At 48.6% G+C, this 20,313-nt stretch overlaps 1 protein-coding gene across 10 annotated transcripts in view; it reads left to right on the top strand.

Annotated features, from left to right (window-relative positions):
• Greb1 (growth regulating estrogen receptor binding 1) overlaps positions 1–20,313 on the top strand; it is a 137,634-nt gene that overhangs the window by 86,922 nt on the left and 30,399 nt on the right. For 6 of the 10 annotated variants that reach the window (XM_031355590.1, XM_031355593.1, XM_031355591.1 and 3 more), the window contains 11 exons: positions 3,462–3,575; positions 3,957–4,100; positions 6,177–6,362; positions 8,944–9,294; positions 10,494–10,622; positions 11,372–11,500; positions 12,254–12,451; positions 13,043–13,223; positions 14,749–14,944; positions 16,580–16,716; positions 19,373–19,712. In XM_031355590.1, coding sequence (XP_031211450.1) covers positions 3,462–3,575; positions 3,957–4,100; positions 6,177–6,362; positions 8,944–9,294; positions 10,494–10,622; positions 11,372–11,500; positions 12,254–12,451; positions 13,043–13,223; positions 14,749–14,944; positions 16,580–16,716; positions 19,373–19,712 — 2,105 coding nt within the window. Of the gene's footprint in view, positions 1–3,461; positions 3,576–3,956; positions 4,101–6,176; positions 6,363–8,943; positions 9,295–10,493; positions 10,623–11,371; positions 11,501–12,253; positions 12,452–13,042; positions 13,224–14,748; positions 14,945–16,579; positions 16,717–19,372; positions 19,713–20,313 lie in introns of those variants that run through there. The other 4 variants (XM_031355596.1, XM_031355595.1, XM_031355600.1 and 1 more) reach the window with 4 other exon arrangements.

Below are 20,313 nucleotides of genomic sequence, written 5' to 3'. Positions count from 1 at the left end.
GGGGCAGTGCTGTATGAGTCATGTGTGGGAGGCATCCTGTGTACTGAGGGGTGGCGAGGTCTCTGCGCTGATGACAGGTGACCTCTTCTGAAGTATCAGGAAGATTGGGAGTGTTGATGTCAGAACAGATAAGAATGAACTCAGAGCCTAGCTCTGTCTTGTAAGCCACAAGATCCTGCAGCCTCTTCAGCAGTCTCTTCTTGGGAGTTAGCATGCCATCCTGAGGACAGTAAGAGGCTCCCCAGATGCTGCATGGAATCACTGCACATCTGGGAGATCACTGAACGATACTGGCGATGGTTTTCAGCAGCAGCCCACCACAGAAGCTTGTCTGCCCAGTTCATACCTGGGGGAGGAGATAAATGAGTTCTAGAGACCCATGGGAGGAAGGAGGCAAAGAAATCTGGGGACTGCCTTCAGACTGCAGTCCATTGCTCTCCCACCATTGCTGTTCTTAAGAACACGTCTTAGGGATAAGACTTCTCCACTTTCAAGCCTTCTGACAGCAAGTCTTCTCTGCTCCCTTACCTTCTTGCTTTGTCCCTCATCTCCTCCCCTGACCCTGTAAACACAGCTGACATGTTCACTGGAGCTTAGGGTCCGAGACACTACATTGGAAGGGCCCTTAGAAAATGTCCATCCTGGGGACAGTGTGGCAGCTCATGGGTAGAGTGTGGTGCCTGAGTTTTATTTTTATCAACGAGGAAGAGACTGCAGTCCAGAGAAGCTCCTTGGGCTGGAATAGAATTCTGCTATACCTGAAGGCTTCCCGGGTCAAAATCTGTAGACTGTGTAACCATTTGCTGAAGAGACAATCCTCCTGTCCCACATGGATCCAAGACTCTCCAGTCTTGACTAGCTTCCACGTTCCTGGAGCCGTTATTATTCCCCAACCTACCCTCAAGACTCCCACCTTCCTCCAGAGGCTGTTTCTCCTCCGGGTGCTGATGCAGTAGCCACAAAACCGAAGGCTGGCCCTTGGTCATAAGGACAGGAGGCCCCTTGCTGTCCATGGCTTTCCCCCTGAGCTTAGCTAGAAGACTCTTAGTCCTGGTGTCATACAACTCATACCTCAGACAACAACACACCAGCTCCTCTCAGCCTAGGTCCGGACCTTGGCTTTGGCTAAGGAGTCTACAGAGGCTCCATCAGGATTGGTCTTGAATTTCCCTGGCCTACCTTGTAGAATTGTGTGGGGAATGGAAATCTTTAAATTCCAGGCTGCCAGAGCCTTAAAGGTCTTCTGGGATCAGCCTGTTGAACCTCATTTTCTGCCCTCAGCTGTTCATGGCCTTGGTGGCCTCAACATGATGCCCACACTCTGCCCCTGTCTCTCAGTGCTCACCCCAACTCTGTTAGGTGGCCTTCTAGAGCTCAGCTCAGGGCCATAGTCTCGTCTCCCACGAAAGAGTTCTTGGAATCCCAACAACCTACTGGAATCTTTGACCTTTGAAGGTACCTTGGAGTCCCAGCACATGGCTCTGGTAGAGCCTGACAGAGAGAGGGACTAAGTCAGAGACACTGGCTCACCTGAGTCACAGAGTTGAGCACAGGCATATATATCAGAGCTACCATACCTTCTCTGTCCTTGGGGGGGGGGGGGGGGGAGGAGACACTTAAAAGCAGTGTGTAAGAAATTCCTTCCGACTGATATTCGCTGCTCTCAGTGAAACGCTGCCTCCTGGTGGAGGATATGAACTAGGAGCCTTGTCTCAGATGAGGGTCGTGTTCTCAAATAGTAGGGAACAGGAAGCTAAAAGTCCCGGACTTCCTCCTCAGAAATGCCAAACAGGGTCCCCTCTACTAGATGCGCTGGTATCTGATGTTTGAGAGTACTTACTGGTGTAAAGTCCCAGTAAAGGCATCTAGAAAGTCGGGTTGACTTTCTAGAGGGGGAGGAGAATCCTCAGCTCCAGCCCTGCCCTCTAGGAGTTCAGGACCACTTCCTAGAGGAGCTCTCCCTCTGTTTCTTGAGCCAGTGTTGTGCGAACTGAACACTTGGTGCAGAGGTGCCTCTTCTGAGGCAAAGAAGCCTGCTGGTTTGAAAGACCTTTGTAGGAAAAGTACTTCATTCATGCCTTTTAACCCTGTGCTCTTCTGTTTCTCTGTTTCCTTCTGCTTTGGTCTGTCTAACAGTGTGGTTATATTTGGGGTCCCTTTGGAGGGACTCTACAGCAGTCAGTCTCAAACCATTGCAGGCGTCAGAGTAACCTGGGCTCTAGTGACAGGGTGTGCGTCCTTACTGTCACTTCAGAGGCCCCCTTGTGGTAGCTCTAAGGAGAACCTAGGAAGAGACAGCTTGAGGGAGCATCTTCCAGGTCTGTGTATACTCTCTGCTTACACTGAAGGAGACCTTACTCTTAGTCTGGGTTCACATCACCCAGGAGCTCCAGGTATCAGGATGACTCGCTCCCCACATGCTGAGCTTCTCGACTTCCTTGGATTAGGCTTGTGTTCAGACAGACAGGTTTTTGTTTGCTTAATTTGTTTTTAAAGGCAGGGTCTCACCATGTATCCCTAGCTGGCCTGGAACTTACAATGTAGACCAGGCTAGCCTTGAGCTCAACAGAAATCTGCCTGTGTCTGCTTTCTGGGTGCTGGGGTTAAAGACATGCACCATCATCCTTGGCTAGGTTGTTTTTTAAAGGTGTCTAGGTGAGTTTAAAGTGCAGCAGGGTTGAGACGGGGACTCTAGAGATGAGAAAATTCGTGTCTTGATTTTTCAAGAGAATATGGTAGCCCATTCTTGGTACTTTGAATAATTTACAAATAGTTTAAGTCATGAGCCTGTTGCCATGTAGAGTGGGTGGAGACTCATATGCAATGGTGGGTCCAGCCTCTAGTCTTGCTTTTCAACATGTGATGTTAGCTTTCCAGGTTGGGTGGGGGTGACAGTGGGGTTGGAGGCAGGAAGGGGGTATGCAGATGGGTCAGCACTGCCCTCAAGTGGTGAAACTATTGGTGCACCGAGCGCTGGACGTTTAGGTAATGTGGTTGATGTTGGTGGCTGCAGCTTACTGAGCCCAAACCCTTGGCTAACCGGTTCATTTAAGTGTATTATTTGTATTCTCTCTACTTATGATTAAACCACTTTCTTGGTAGATTTTTTTATTATCTTGGCTGTTTTTTTTTCAAACCTTAAACTTAGAGAGATGCAGCCTAAACGCAACCTTGGAGTAAAAAACATTTATAAAAGTCGACAGGGTGTTTCCTTTTGCCTAGATACTTGACTAGAGTTTAAAATCCACTGTAAGGCTGCGATTTTAAAAACTACCAAGGGTTAAGGATGTAGCTCAGTGGTAGAACATCTGCCTAGCATGTACAAGGTCCTGGATTTGAGCCCCACCTCTATAAACAAAACAAAACAAAACAAAACAGATGTGCACTCCAAATCAGGGGAGGTTTTTATTGACACCAGTTTCCAATGGTGGCCTAATCCATGCTCTCTGACTATTGTCTAGGTATCTTGCCAAACTCTGGGCCGCCCAAAAAACGGCACAAAGGGTGGTCTCCAGAGTCTAAATCAACCACGGATGGCGGCTTCATTCAGGGTGGTGGCAACAGAGCTAAGCATGGTAAGTGGCTAAGGCCTTGCCTAAATCCCAAAGTTGGTTGCCAATGGTGGTGGTCTGCTGGCAGCATGTTTGCATATGTATGTGCACATGTGGGTAGGCAGATGAATAGGAGGTTCTGGGCAGCTGGACCCTGCCATAGCAGAAGGACCTCTTCTCACATGTCTGCTGCTTCCTAAGGTCTAGACTCATGAAATACTTCTGAATTAGCAGCTTCTCGCTGATGGTGCAGACAGGGTTTATTGGTGGGGAAGGTGGGGCTGGGTGAGCCCACAGTTTATGAGTATGGAGGTAGCAGTTTTGTGGGGTGGGTGAATGTTGGGTGGGCTGGGGACAGATAACCTCATTTGCTGTGTTTTACTAATATGCTTGCTGTGTTCCTAGAAGGTACCAGCATACCTTGTGTGCCCCAGGCTGGCTTGGTGGGACCAGCTTCAGTCACCTTCCCGGTGGTGGCCTCTGGTGAACCAGTGTCTGTTCCGGACAACTTGTTAAAAATATGCAAGGCCAAGCCAGTGATATTTAAAGGCAAGTACAGCTGGGTACCCAACTGTGGAGGTAGGGAAGCATGCAAGGGCTTCCACACAAAACTATGACCTCCTCTCAGCCCAAGTCCAAAGCCAATTTGACCGCTATCCAGGGCAATGATCAAAGGAAGTGGACCCAGTCTCCAGAGTGTCAAGAACGGTGGAGCATGTCAGTTTGTCCCAGCAGGAGCCTAGTGACTCTACCCAGGATACACTTGCTTGTCCGTTTGCTGTCCCTTTCTTTGTTCTCTCTGTTTCATTGAATCCACGCTGCATTTGCCCGGCTACTACTGAGGACTCCGGAGATGGACAAAGCAACCTGTGGCTTGTTCCATTGTCACCCAGCACCACGAGTCATTTTGGATTGTGCAGCATTCAGCCATGGTCACTGCTCCAGAAGCATTAGATAAGATAGGATTTGACCTCCTCTGTGTGGTGGCTGGTATAGGTTACACGGAGGTAGCATTGTAGCTCTCAACTGAAGAAATCCTTTTGGGATGAGCAAGAGACTTTGTAATGGGGAGCTGTGTGCAGGCAGATTCAGTATGCAGTGCCTGAGCTGCTGGGATGTGTGGGACCATGTATCTGCTTCCTTAGTTGTACATTTGGCATCTTGTTTTTAGGAGGAGAGGTGTAAACAGGACAGGAAAATGCCAGAAGCAGAAGCTGCTCAGGTTTCAGGGCACTGCCTACTTTCCTAAAATAAACCAGTACCCCCAACCCCAGGAACAAAAAAGATAAAATATTCAGAAAGGAGGGTACAAATCTGACCTTCAGTGCCTTAGCCTTCCCATGGGACCTTGTAGGCTTACCTTCCATCAGGTTGCATGTCCTTTCATGCTGTTCTGTGGGTGAGTGAGTGAGAGAGGCCAAGAGTACAGAACTGGGACAGGCTGCAGGCCTCAGAGGTGGACCCCGGCCCCTGTGCTGAGCAGGATGCCTCATGAGGGGAGCCTCACAGACCCACATCTCACACTGAGCAAACTCGGGAGATCCTCTGCTTTGCTCAAGCATGCTCCCTTTCCTGACCCCCACCTAGGTTTCCCATCCCAGCCAGCAGCTCTGTAACTTAGCTTTCATCTGGTTCTCAGGGTGGCTTCCAGTACCCCTTACATGACAAGTGTGGCATCCCTTTTCTAAGATAACCGTTTTGCCTCTTGTAAGCTGGCACATTTGTGAATGGTGCTGTCCAGCCGATCTAGCTTTAGAGGGGAGTAAAAAGAAATTTGAATTCACAGGCATGATGCTCCAGAGACAGAACATACCTAAATTCTGAAACTTGGAGATGTGGGTGGGGCCAGCTCATGCAATCTGTCTGTCACACTTTTTGAGTATGAGAAAGTTTTTCTCAGGAAGTGGCTCACAGAGTCCCACATGATGTCTAAGTATAGTTCTACATAGTGAGATTCAAAGAGGGATATTCATTCTCATCATGACTGACCATTTAACATCTCTCCATTGTGCAAAGGCTTTGAGAAGGTCAAGTTCTTACCTGAGGTCATATGGTCAATGATGACAAAGAAGGAGTCAGACCCCTGCTTGGGCAGTTCTACCTTGAGAGCTGTCATCAGAAGGATTCTAACATCCACTCCAGCATTCCTCAAGGTTGTCCACTTTCTAGGTCTCTTTGGGTCTAGATACGGACCTGTTTTGTTACCTCTGCTAGCTAAAGATCCTCAGGAGGGTGTAAGGCTTGGCACTGGGATACAAGTCTGGTGAACAGTCCTCTCTGCGACACACAAACCAGCTGTTTTGAGGTCACTGCCATTTGGTTCTGGGAAAGCTTCTTTAATTTGGGCTTGAACTCGCTCAACTGCAAAATAAGGGGATTGGACAGCATGAACAAGCAAATGCTCTGCCTCTGGCTGGACATGACAGATGACATTTTGTCCGAGGTTCTAGGAGGGCAGAGCAGGTGTACTCAGCAAGAGCTGTAGCAGGTCTGAGATTTCTCAGAAAAGGAACCTCTGTGAGGCCTAAGAGTTCTCCTGGCTCTTATGCTCAGGGGATCCATAGAGTGGCACATCACCAAAGCCAAGCGTAACACCAGTTGCTGAATGGGTCTTTTCTCCTCTAGGCCATGGGAACTTCCCCTACCTCTGCGGAAACCTAAATGATGTGGTCGTCAGCCCCCTACTGTACACCTGCTACCAGAACTCACAGTCACTTGCCAGGGCCTATGAGCAACACGGTGCCTCCACCATGCAGCCCATATCTGAGGAGACACAGCTGTTGCTGACCGTCTACTACCTCGTCCAACTGGGTAAGCCTATGTCCAGCTGCTGCTGGTTAGGGATGGATCTGACTGGGAGGACCAACTAGACTCAGGAGGCCAGAGAAGAATATGAAGACCAGGTTTGCCCTGCCCTTCCCAGGGAGGGATCAGTAAACAGAAGAGTGTAATCAACAGAGTGGTTCGGAGGCTGCTCACTCACCTGCCGGTCCGTACACAAAAGACACAGGTGATGAGGCTGGCACTCTGCCCCCGGAGGGAGTCAGCTCACCCAGAGAAGAGAAATAAGAGGGAACTTGATGGGGTGTGGGTATGTGGGGCCCATTTAGGGTTGTCAAGAAAGGACTTGGCCACCAGAAAGGAAGAGCTTTCTGAAGAGCTGAGGAGAGAGCCCAGGTGGGGGTATGTAGGTGGGTGGGAGCACAAGTCGGGAGCTGGCTGTGTGTAGGAGCGCAGATGGGGGATGGGTGGAGGTATGAGAGAGCACAGTAGGTGTGTGGGGGGTGGGGGGTGGACACAACAGGTGAGTGTGGGAGTAAGTGAAAGATCTGTTGGTTACCTCCAGCTGTATAGCTCAGCTACCCTGAGGACTGAGAGTTCTTAAGTCCCATGGATGCCAAGGCCAAAAGTATAAATTCAGGAAACACATCCTTGGTATAGTCTATGTGGAAGTGTCTAGGCCAGCTGTGACTCACTGTAAACAGTCACTGGTGGACACTGGGGAGCTCAGACTTGACTCTCAGTGTCCAGGTAGTCAGAGGCTCAGTGGTGAGGAGGTTCGAGATGGAGGCACAGGATGGTCAAGGTTCTGGCAGACCCAGCATCAGGTCTCTCTGAGGTTCCTTCCCAAGATCCATAGATCTGTCAACTGTCATAGCTTCATCCAGGATCCAGCCTCACCATCAGCACCCTCCCCGCCATATTTGTGAGAACCATGGACCAGACCATACATTCTTCCTCCTTGTTCAGAGACAAGGGGTATGACAGCGAATCTGCCTATTCTAATCTGATTATCTACTTCAAATCACAATCAGAAATATATAATAAAAATAAAGACAGGAGGGCCAGTGAGATGGCTCGGGGGCGGGAGGGGTCAAGGTGCTTGCCATCAGACCTGAAGATGAGCTTGGTCCTGGAACCCACATGGTGGAAGGAGAGAATGTTCAGTTTTGATCTGCACACCTGTTCTCTGGCATTCACAAGAAGTAAATGGGAGAATAAGTGAAGCTATGCATAGGCCCATCGTATTAAACTCCCGCACAGCCCTGAGCTGCTAGTACAAGCTGCCTTTTACGGGTTGGGAAGTTGTAATAGGCATGGCCAACCTTTTGATGTTTGCCACAACAGCATTGTCACGACAGACTGGGGAGCTGCATTCAGAGGTTTTAAAATATCAAAAGTGTCATGGTATTTTAAGAAAGTTTATGATGTTTGTGTTGGGCTACATTCATAGCTGTCCTGTGGGCAGAACAACTAAGGTCTCATAGCTGGTGATAACTGGGTGAAAGTCTGATCACCTCCCTTCCAATTCCTTAAAGGCAACATTAGACTAGGATAGCCAGATAATTCACAAAGGAAACCACCCATAGAGAGTCTTAAAAAATGGCCTTACCAGCCATTGAAGAGAGACATATGAGCAATGAATCATTTTTTTCCCCCTCAGTACCCAAGAGATGGCACCCACAGATACTGAATACACTGGACCAGAATGGCCACACCAATCATGTCGGAGTTTTGAGAATTCAATCACAGGCTTTCTATTGCTGTGATAAAACACCATGACCAAAAGCAACGTGGGGTGGGAAGAGTTTATTTCAGCTGACAGTTCCACATCACAGTCCATCACTGAGGGAAGTCAGGACAGGAACTCAAACAGGGCAGGAACTGATGCAGAGGCCACGGAAGAGTGCTGCTTACTGGCTTGCTCGGCTTGCTTTCTTATACCATCCAGGACCACCTGCTAAGAGGGAGGACCAACCACCATGGGCTAGGCCTTCCCACATCAATCAGCAATCAAGAAAATTGCATCATAGGCAGGCTTGCCCAGCAGCCAGGGCAATCTGGTAGGCATATGTTCTCAATTGAGGTTTCTTCTCCCCAAATGACTCTAGCTTGTGTTAAGTTGACAAAACTATCCAGCATGTTGGAAGAAACATGGTGAACTTCAGACACGCACTTCAGAAGTACCTACAGAGGAATTGTGAAGAAGTACAGAGATCTTCAGTAGCAACAAGGACAACCAAGTAGCCCCTCCACATGAGAGTCATTTACACCCATCATCATATGCTAGGCAAGGAGACCATAACATATGGAAACCTGTTGGTAGGGTGATGGTTAAGAATAGAGTTGAGTACCCACGATCCTTACAGTAGACGGAGAGAAAGAAAACATGTTTCTTCTTTATGAATCTTTCAGGATGGTGGGTTTGTGGCTGACTTCATTTTATATTTTCTATTCTCCAAGCCTTGGTGACTTGACATCACTATTTTAGGCTGTGTGATTCTAAGTGTGCCAGCATATTCTGGGATGCGCACAGCACTGGTGGCAAGCTGCCTGCGCACCTGCCCAGCGGATGCTGATGGCATCTCTCCGCCACCACCATGTCTTGCAGCTGCTGACCAGGTGCCACTGATGGAGGACCTGGAGCAGATCTTCCTTCGCTCCTGGCGTGAATCACACCTGACAGAGATAAGGCAGTACCAGCAGGCACCTCCACAGCCTTTCCCGCCAGCCACCAGCACAGCAGCGCCTGTGACTTCTGCACAGCTTCCCTGGCTAGCTGGCCTGGCCGCCAGCTCCTGTAATGACAGTGTGCATGTTATTGAATGTGCTTACTCCCTGGCCGAGGGCCTCTCTGAGATGTTCCGGTTGCTCATCGAGGGGAAACTCTCCAAGACCAACTATGTGGTCATCATCTGTGCCTGCCGGAATGCCGCCATTGACTCCTGCATTGCTGTCACAGGTGAGTCCTGGCCACCCCTTGGCCAGTGGGAAAGCCATACTATTGATTGCCCAGTCTCCCAAAAGAGTGAGTCCTCCCTCTTTTGACTTGGGGTTCTGGGTTGCAGGGGCAATGAGTTCCTTAGTCCATGCTGGTGGCTTTAGAAGACAGCCTTGGTCTCAGCTGCTCACCCCTGGAAACATGCTTAGTTACAGATATTTCTGCTGTCATTGGCTGGGTTAGCATCACCCATTTAATTCCTGGAGAGACTGAGGCCAACTCTGGAGTTTGAATTGCCTTGGCTACAAAAATCTGGCTTCAAAAAAAAAAAAAATCACTTACATCACCACTCTGGCCCCAGTTAATTAAGGACCAGATTGAGATAAGAAGCAATGATCCACTTTGCTAGTTAAGTGTTAAAATTTTCCCTGAAAGCCTACTGTGTGCAGCTGTTGCTCCTGAGGCTGAGTGAGACTCAAGATGGCATGCAGGAGGGAATTCTCTTGGTAAGATAAGTACCAAGCATACAGGCTTCTCGGGGTTGTTCTTCTCAACTGTTTATTTCTATTCTATGTGCATTGGTGCTTTAACTGTATGAGGATGTCAGATCCCCTTAGGCTGGAGTTACATACAGTTGTGAGTTGCCATGTGGGAGCTGGGAATTAAACCCAGTTCCTCTGGAAGAGGTCAGTGCTTTTAACCACTGAGCCATCTTTCCAGACTGGTGCCATTTTAATATTCATAAGTGGTATATATTTTCAACCTGAGGCTTTTTGTATCACTTATAATTAAAAGTGCACATTAGTTCTATGCAGCATCTTGTTGGCTTCTTAACATTCTCTGCTCCTAAACTGACTGGTCTTTCTTACTTAATTTTCTGGGTGTGAGTCCCACCATCTTTAATAAGCCCATGCTTCTGCAGTGTGTCCAGCATTGCTGTTAACCATTTGGGACCATTGAGGATGGTGGGTCTAGAAGGCTAGGAGACTTGTCTGTGCCACACAGCTGGTGGTGGCATACAGAGTCAGGCGCATGGGCTTTCTCTAAGTGCTATTGGCTTTTGTGTTATTCCCCCTTGATCAAGGTGTTGCAAGCCTTTGATTCATTTCTTCGTTGGGCCTGGTGCTGGTGCTTGGGGTAGGTCAGACAGCCTGTCACCTGAGAGCTCATGCTGACGGTCCGTCCAATGATAGCTGTTTTGTTTCATTTCGACCTTTCAGGGAAATACCAGGCCCGGATTCTCTCTGAGAGTCTCCTCAGTCCTGCAGAGTACCAGAGAGAAGTCCACTATGAGCTGGTCACTGGCAAAGTGGACTCGCTGGGGGCCTTTTTTAGCAGCCTCTGCCCAGGTAAGCACAGGCAGGTGCGTGTGCACACACAGAAAGGAAGTAAATGTGGAGGGGAGGTTGCTGGGCTCCCCCACCCCTGGGATCTGCTGCAGCTGAGCTGTTGAGTCTGTACCCTATTCTGTGCTCTGACACATCCTCTGCCTTCTCCACAGAGCAGTGGTTTTGGCCGTCTATCTGACTTCCTGCTCTGGCTATAGAGTACCAGGGTTGGGAAAAAGCTTTGTATTTTCTGTCTGTCTGTCTGTCTGTCTGTCTGTCTGTCTGTATCTTTTTATTTGGGACAAGGTCTCCCTTTATAGCTTAGACTCACTTCAAAAGTTCAGTAGCCCTATCTCATTGTCTCAGACGCTGGGATTACAGGGATGGGCCTCAGCACACCGCTCTCCCTGTGTTTAGTGTCCTTTGTCTTTATCTCTGTGGCTTATTCAGTCACTCAGACCCTTCAGCCATTCCAGCTTCTGGTCCCTCAGGAGTCCTTTAATCTTCTTTAAGAAAGCTCTAAAGACCAGTCTTTGCCTGGGAAGGCTCAAAAGATCTTCTCTTCTGACCTTAAGCACTCTATTTCTGTTTGGCCCCATCCCCTGTGGACTCATGGTGTACCCCACCTTGTGGAATCAGTTTCTGGACAGGGAGACCATATCTTCTCCACACATGACTTCAGACCAAGAGCAGACACAGCAGCCGCCCCAGAGAGGTTTGCTGAATTTCTCCAAGATGCAAAACCCACTTCTGTTCTCTGTTTTGGGCAGAGGGTGACATTGACATTTTGCTGGACAAATTTCACCAGGAAAATCAAGGCCATGTCTCTTCCTCATTCACCACTTCCTCTACCAAGAAAACAGCTGTGCTGGATGCCAGTGGGGTTCCGGTATGCACAAGTGAGTGGTGAGGAGGGGCACAGGTAGGCACAGTAAGTGACGGATGGAGAGGATGCAGGCGGGCGTACTGTGAGTGATGGAGGGAGTGGCTGTCGTGTGCACAGGGAAAGGTCGCTTGTGTGTAAGTGTGCCCAGTGAGTGTTAGCAGAGTGTGCACAGGTGTGGACAGCGAGTCGTAGATCGAGGAGTCTCAGGTGCGTTCAGTACTGGATGAGGAAGCCTGCAGGGATGGGTCTAAATTCTACAACACTTGTCCTGAAATGTTGAGACCTCGAAATTTCTGAGGGACACCTGGAAGGAAGGCTGTCTCCTTAGCATTAAAAATAGACCTACTGCCAGTTTTAAAATGGGTGGTTTTGATGCAAGGTCACCCTCTCTTCTTCACACTTGATCTTAGCCAAAAGGCTGAGAAGCGATCATCATCTTCTTTTCTTATGTTCTTCCCGCCGATTCTCTTCCCCTAGTGCACTGTTGCAATTCAGATGAGGGTTTAAGGAACTTCGATCCACCTTCTGGGGATCGTGATGATCCCTCCACAGTCTAGTGTCATCACCTGAGTGCCGTATCTTTATTATCTGAGGAAGGAGAATGTCTGAGAGGATGCCCCAGGGTCTGGCTGAGAGAGCATACACTTGAATATGAGAGCACCTCTTTCCTGGGTTGCCTTGTGTGGCTAGGCCTCCCCTCCTGCGCTCTGGGACTCACCCATCACTAGCTGTGCTCATCGGGGATTCCTCGGGGCTCTGGCTGCAGGTTACCATCAGGAGCCACGGGGCATCCGGCCCTTTCAGCTGGCGGTAGCGCAGAAGCTCCTCTCCCACGTGTGCTCAATCGCAGATTCCAGCACCCAGAATCTGGACTTGGGGTCCTTTGAGAAGGTGGACTTTCTCATTTGCATTCCACCATCAGAGGTGACCTACCAGCAGACCGTGTTCCACGTCTGGCATTCAGGTAGGGGGACTCTTCAAGGAGGGGTGAGGCCCCGGGGAGGGGCTTTGATCCCCCCACGGTCACAGAATGGATGTTGTCACTGCCACGCTTTGCTGTAGATGGATCAAGTGTTACCGTTGCCTGCATATTATAAGACCATAAAACACATCCAGAGACGGTGATTTTCCTCAGCATTAAAAGGAGAACCCTTAGCTGGCTATCTTTTTGCTATCTCTTTTGTTCTGTGACTGGCTGCTACTGTCACTCATGCAGTGTGTCTTACCTCCTCAGGAGTGGGATGTTGGGCCTATGGCTTGAACCTGAGACAGTTCTGTCAGGAGCTTGGGCGTTTCACATCGCTTAGCGTTACCTGTTTGAGAGCTGTTGCTTTAGGGGCTTGCTTAGCTGGCATCTCCAGGAGGGGGAAACTATGCACATAGTCAGACCTTTGCCCAGCTATGTGGACTGAGAACTCTCCTGCCCATGTATCTCTACTGTATGCCCTCCTGCCGCTGTTGCCCCCTCCCGTCAGAGCAAGCCATACAGGCTGACCCACAGTGGGTCGGTGGTGAATGAACCCAGGAGCTCCTGAGGTGTTCTGCTGTGTTGCAGGGGTTCTGCTGGAGCTGGGCCTGGAGAAAGAGCCTGTGACCAAGCAGAGGGCGGAGCAACACGTTCTGAAACTAGACTCGGAGGCCCAGGCAAGATTTAAGGCCTTTCTGCAAAACTCCTTCCAGAACCCACATACGCTTTTTGTCCTCATCCACGACCACGCCCACTGGGATCTAGTGAGGTCAGACCTCCTGGTCTGTGACGGTGACATATTTCTCCTGGGGGATGAGGGCACAAGACTTGAGTGAGGTTCAGTGCTTGTAAGCAGAGGATGTTGGGGGGATGTTTCAGCATCTTAGAACTGTGTGTCATCCCTGTGACCACTCAGGGCAATCTCCAAGTGCTAAGGGCTAAGTGTTATAGAAGGGGGAGCATCAGGTAGAATCGGGAGCCAGGTTGGAGGTGGTGGTGGAAGAGCCAGGCCTTTAGCCAGGGCTTCCAAATTACAGCCTGAGGTTGTTGTGTGGGCGAAGCCCTCCCTGCTAGAACTCTGGGCTAGGAGTATGGGTGGTGGCTGGTTTGGCCCTTCCTGAAGGGCAGCCACCTATTACTCATTTGAAATGGGTCTCACCCTAGATGTACCTGAGGTTGCTCAGTTGGAGATTACTGGTGGCTGGTCACCTTCAAGGGGTTGTCCTTCTAGCTGACCAGTTAGCTACCACCTCTGGTGGAGGGGAGGAAGGAAGGAAGTTCCTGGACCAGGTCATAGAGCAAGGCTTTGATCTTCACAGATTGTAGCTGTTTAAGCTTGCCAGAGCCTGGACAGTTTGCAGTCTAGAATCTCTGTGTGGTTTTGGAGGAGTGGAGCATCTGGAAGTGGTAGAAGCTATTGTCTTTTGGTTCTTTCTTTTGGGGACAGATGTCTCAGGTAGCTGCCCGACACCCATATGATGAAACACCGACTTCTTTATTCTGTCCCTTAGATTTGAGACAGTGCTGAGGCCATTGTCTTACAAAGGAAGCTTGTTCCAGGCCTGGCTTCTGAAACTCCAGATCCAAAATGCTTCCTATTCCATTAATGCTGTCTTCTAAAATAATGGAGAATTTGTCCTCTTAGGTTATCTTTGAATCATTTCAAGTCAAGTAGGACTTTATTTGACCTTGTAAATATTATTATCATTATTATTTTATTTGAGGTAAAACCTGGTCTTCTGTATCCTAAGCTATCCTTGAACTCAATACATCATCAAGGATGATCTTGAATTTCCCATCTTCCTGCCTCTGCCTGCCAAGCACATGAGTGCACCGCCATGCCCTGTTTTACATTGTGATGAAGATCCAATGAGGGCACACGATAGACAAATGAGTACTCTACCAGCCAACATCTTCTGTATGTCAGGAGGACATTAGGAGGCTCATCTGATCCCCTGAGTCTCCTCCCTTCCTCACTCACATCTCTATCACCTCTTGACACAGACTGAAGTTGGGTAGGAGCCATTGTTCTAGAGTATACCAGTATCGTGCAAGAAGTCCACCATAGCTCCTTTCTTGATAGTCAAGTTTTCCTGTATGTATCTATTGTTAGAGTCCCTGACAGATACAAAGTCCAGTCACTTTTTTTTTCTTCTAGTCATGGGCAGAGCAATAAGCTTCAATTGTAGGTGCCATTGGGGAACTAGTTGTAAGCTTAATCAGCTGCCTTACCCTGGTAAGGTTCTCCAACCTTAGCAATTCTATTTAACATTTGCTCCCTTTTCTCTCCTCAGCAGTGCTGTGCATAACATCTACTCTCAAAGTGACCCATCTGTGGGGTTAGTGGATAGACTGCTCAACTGCAGGGAGGTGAAAGAGGCACCCAACATTGTGACCCTCCATGTGACCTCTTTCCCATATGCGCTGCAGACTCAGCACACCCTCATCAGCCCCTACAATGAGATCCACTGGCCCATCTCCTACAGTAATGTGAGTGCTGCTGGGCCATGGTGTAACCAGTATGTTTAAGTTTAGACACCCTGGTTAGTGGAAACCTTAGTCAGTTGGGAATGAATGGGTTTCAACTCCTTGAATCTTTGGTTTGGTCTGGGGTTAGATTTAAAACCTCCCTGGATTTTTGGAGAAATTTCTGAAGCCCAACCATGGGCTGTCCCATCTTAAATGTGTAGGCAGTACAGTTGATTGAACATTTTCCCCAGGAACTGAAGCTCTGAGTCTCAGAGCAATGTTCCGAATGATTGTTCTCCTGGCACTGGATAAAGACATTGAAGATGGATCCCGGGGAGATAGGAGAGGTTTGCGTTCTGCATGGAGTGGCTTGTTCAAAGCATTCTTCAGACAGAGTTCACTCCCTCTAGCCTGGGAGACTTGTTTTAGCTGTCTGTCTGTCACCATTTATAAAAGTAGATGCCCAGAGTTCTGCTAATTTGAGAATTCCATGTGGCTGGATTCTAGCTGGGCACACAAGGTATGAGTACCCTAGAATTCTGAATTTCTTCAGAATGCTTCAGTCTTCCCACAAACTCCCAAGGATATGGATGTTTGGCTTCCATCCCATGACATCAGAATCAGTATTTCTTTTCTTTTTCACTGTCTTCAGACACACCACAAGACGACATCAATTCCTACTACAGATGGTTGTGAGCTACCACGTAGTTGCTGGGAATTAAACTCAGGACCTCTGGAAGAGGAATCAGTGCTCGTAACCAATGAGTCATCTCTCTCCAGCCCCAGAATCAGTATTTCTATCAGTATTTCACTCCCAATGGGCTCCACGCTAAGTGTTTTATACCCACAAACCTATGCAAAAGTGCCAGAGGATCTTCTGATTTACAGACGGCAAGAATAGGAAGAAAGGGGTAGGCCACTCCCATAGGACCCCTGTGGGGGATGACCCAGGGACAGGCTCTAGTGTTCACCCTCTCTACTATCTGAGAGCAGGGCCACACCTTTGCATTTTGGACAGTCTCTTCCAACTTTGCTTGGCCCAAGTCGGAGGAGTTCCTGCATTCATTTGGAAAGAATTTTATGTTCGTGTAAGACAACATTAGATAAAGTTGAGTCCACCCCTCCATCATCCCCAACCATGAAGACACTGGGGCCAAATGAATGGGAACCACTGGGGATGTTTGGCTTTCATCCCATGACATCAGAATCACTATATCACTGACCAGTATAACACACCATCTTTGTTCTTTGCTTTAGACCTGCAGGATGATGCTTACAAAGTACCCAGCCACCTTGGATCACGGGATCAGTACTATATAGCATCAGTGGTTCTCAACCTTACTAATGTGGGGATTATTTAATTCAGTTCCTCATGTTGTGGTGACAGCCAGCCCAAAAAAAAAATTATTTCATTGCTACTTTGTAACTGTAACTTTGCTACTGTTATGAATCCTAATATAAATGTCTGATATGTAGGATATCTGATATGCAACCCTGTGAAAACATCACCCAACCTCTGAAGGGACCTCCACCCACAGGTTGAGAACCACTGGTTTAGATCAAGCTGCCAATCAATACTATCCACAGACCTGGTCTGTGAAACTCCAACTTTCCCTGTGACTGTGACGCCTGAGTGATGGTTGCTCTTCTGTTTAGGGAGTGGATCTGTACCATGAAAATAAGAAGTACTTCGGGCTGTCTGAGTTTATTGACTCCACCCTGTCAGGACACAGTCTTCCTCTGCTTCGCTATGACAGTTCCTTTGAGGCCATGGTCACTGCATTGGGGAAAAGGTACGTTTCTCTTTAGAGTTACTAGAAATGCTTGGTAGCTTCAAGAGTAAGTGGGACGTGGAAGTCTGAGCACCTGGGCCATGGAGTTCCAGGAGGGAGTTTACTTCCCTCCCTCCTTGGTGACCGAGTCCCTCCATCAAAGGGACCCATATTTCTTTTGTATCTGAATCACCTTCAGGTGACACTCTTGTCTTGCTGCTACTCCAGAACATTGTAGACTTATCTTGCTGGGTGTCTGTTTTATTCTTGTTAACCATAAGTTTTATTCTAGGATACAATGAAGCATTTGAGAAGCAGCTAAAACCTTCCAGGTCTTCTGTTTTAAGCTTTGTTGGCTGATGGAAGAATCTCTTGTTTATAACTTTGCTCATGACTAAGGCAAGGTCCTCTTAAGTTCTTCACTACTTTCCACGACTCTTGGGGCTTCCATGTGGCTTGTGGGAAAGGTGACTATCCCTAACCACGTATGAGCTCAAGTCAAGTGCTTGCTGTGCAAGCAAAAGGGGCTGAGGCTGGATCCCCAGCACCGTCGGTAAAATGTCATCTGTAGAAGTGCGCATTTACTCTAGTAAATGAGTTAAGTAGAAGAGAGTGGTCACTGAGGCTTGCTGACTAACCAGTCTAGCCAACTGGTGAGCTCCAGGTTCACTGAGAGACTCTATCTAAAATAATAAGGTGGAGTGTTGTTGACTCATCCAAAGTTGGCTTAAGGCTTCCACATGCTTGTTCATATATGTGCACATATACCTGTGTGAATGTACACACACCCACATGAACATGTATATACACATAAGTCTCTTCCCCAACTGATTTTTTTAAAAGTAAGTCTTTCTTTGGCCTGGGGTAATTTCCTTAGGTGTGTGGCCCCATAGCTGCTCATTCCTGTGGGTCTCTAGAACTCTGTCTGTGACCTGAGATGCCTCAGTCTTCCAATACCTCTCCCCAGCTTGTGTAGACCACTGAGCTTTGCCTGCCTCCCACTTCCCGACTATCTCAGAAATTCTGGGAGGAAGCTAGGGTTTCACTCCCTGTGTTGCAGGCCCAGGGCCAAGCTTTTCACTGTCTGATGTGTTCCGTCTTGAAAACATTGCTCTGTGCATTCCTTTCTGGTGGGAAATAACACTGATTCCTGTCACTCCACCTTGGCCAGGAACAGAAGTCTCCACTTGTCCTTCAGGCAGAACACATTTCAACATTGCTCTTGTAATTGCTGTGCATCATTTGTCCAATGCACCAAAGTCAGAGCAAAACAATCCCTGGGCTACCCTTCATGCCAAAATCCCAGGGCCAGTTATGCCTTCCTGAGACTACCATGGCCGTTTCTCAGGCTATCTCTCCAGTGCACACAACCTCTAAAGTCACTGAGGTGCTGAGCCATGAAAAGGAGCTTTGGACTGGAGGAGGAGGGGGTGATGTCATAGGGTTGGGGAAAATGCTGTTAGTAATGGTAGGTAGCAAGCTAGCTGCCCTGCTGGAATGCACACGGTAGCATTGCCATGGTGGGTGGGGCTTGTGAGGACTTACTCCAGCTAGAAGAATTCACATGAGCATCATGGATAAACTTGGCATTAGTTCATTCATTTCTCTCGGGAAGCACAGTGATGATGTAGAGTAGAGATCTGGTTTATTCCAGTGTTGTTTAGGTGTGTTCTCTCTCTCCCTCTCTCTCTCTCTCTCTCTCTCTCTCTTTCTTTCTCTCTCTCTCTCTCTCTCTCTGTGTGTGTGTGTGTGTGTGTGTGTGTGTGTGTATGTGCACATTAGTATGTCTTAATTCAGATATGGATGTGCTTTGCACATCTTTGGAGACCAGAGAACCTCAGGTGTATGTTTTCACCTTCTGCCTTGTTTGAGGCATGGTCTCTTGTTTGTTTGTGATGAATATGCAGGCTAGCTTACCTGTGAGCTTCCTGAAGTTCTCATAGGGGTGCTGAGATTACAGCTGTGGGTGCATCTGGCTTTGATGTGGGTGCTGAGATTTGAACTCAGGCCCTCATGTTTGCACAACAGGCATCTTACTCACTAAGCCATCTCCTTTGGGTCTGTTTCTGACACACGGGTTTGAACTGCTATGTAGTCATGGGAACAGTCAGTACCCTTGTGCAGGGACAATGTGGTAACCACGGTTTCTGAAGCAAAGGAAAGGATTCTTGCCCTTTCTGTCTGTGTCCTGGTTTGTGATTCATCTGTCAGGTTAGATATCTGGTCATGTCTCTAAGAACTTACTATAATCTGAGTGGCCCCAGTGTAGTCTTAAGAGTGGCCTTCAAGTCTGAGGACTTGGCAGCTGTGTGTTCTCTCATTTCTAGTCTCCCGCACCTAACCCCTACAGGAGCGATTCACAACCTGTGTGTCAGGACTTCTTTGGGGTTGAACAACCCTTTCACAGGGGTCACCTAAGACCATTGGCGTGAAAACACATAGATCACAACTCATAAGAGTAGCAAAATTACAGTTATGAAGTAGCAATAAAAATAATTTTGGGTTGGGGGTCACCACCACATGAGGAACTGTATTAAAGGGTCGTGGCATTAGGATGGTTGAGAACCACTGCTCTACAGGTTTCTGTTGCATCTGTAACTTGGGAATTGCCTGTGTCTTGGGTGGCAAGCATGGCCAGCCCAGGATCATGGGCATGGTCTCTTTGTGTTCCTTGTAGGTTCCCCCGCCTGCATAGCGCGGTGATCAGGACCTTTGTTCTTGTGCAGCACTATGCAGCAGCCATGATGGCTGTGAGTGGCCTCCCGCAGATGAAGAACCATACATCAGTGGAGACCCTAGAGATCACCCAGAACCTCCTCAACTCCCCGAAGCAGTGCCCCTGTGGCCACGGGCTCATGGTCCTGCTGCGTGTGCCCTGTTCACCCCTGGCAGCTGTGGCCTATGAGCGACTGGCCCATGTGCGGGCTCGGTTGGCTCTGGAGGAACACTTTGAGATCATCCTGGGCCACCCCAGCTCTGGCATCACTGTGGGCAAGCACTTTGTGAAGCAGCTCAAGGTAGGTGTTGTACTCAGGGGCAGAGGGCTTTTGCAGGAGCCACTGAAGGACAGCCAGAGGGGGTGGTGGTGGCAGCGGACCCTTGAGATGTGACCACCTCTCCACCTCCTCTGATGCTTCCCTATCTCTCAGCCCCAGGCTCCCTATGCCTCCCAACAGAGCCTACAGGATCAGTCTGCATATGAAGCATGCTAGTTTTCTATTCTGGAGACGCCTTTCTCTTGCTTTTCCTTAGCTGATACTTATTCCTTCAGAATTCAGCTCAATTTCTTTTCCTTTTTTAGGAAGCCATCCAATTTCATACAATTCCTGTCCAAGTGGTGAAGGAAGGGCACATCTTGGTCCCTCAAAGTCATACACAGTGCCTGGTCTCCTGTAGGCTCTTATTAAACACATAGGTGACAGGAGATATAAAAGGGGTAGAGAGAGTTGATTGAAGCCATGAAGGGGAGGCACCAGTCAGCACCACTAGAGAACACTAGAGGGATGTCAGAGGCAACTGGACCACACACTGTCTTCTAGATGTTCTCACACGTCCTGCTCCTGCTTTGGGAGGTAGAGGGGAACAGAACAAAGCTCCCCAACTGAAAACACAGCGACT

Source organism: Mastomys coucha, unplaced genomic scaffold (genome assembly GCF_008632895.1).
Source record: "Mastomys coucha isolate ucsf_1 unplaced genomic scaffold, UCSF_Mcou_1 pScaffold6, whole genome shotgun sequence".
Lineage (NCBI taxonomy): Eukaryota > Metazoa > Chordata > Mammalia > Rodentia > Muridae > Mastomys > Mastomys coucha.
The sequence above is the reverse complement of the archived record's forward strand: the minus strand, read 5'-3'. Positions and strand labels throughout refer to the sequence as shown.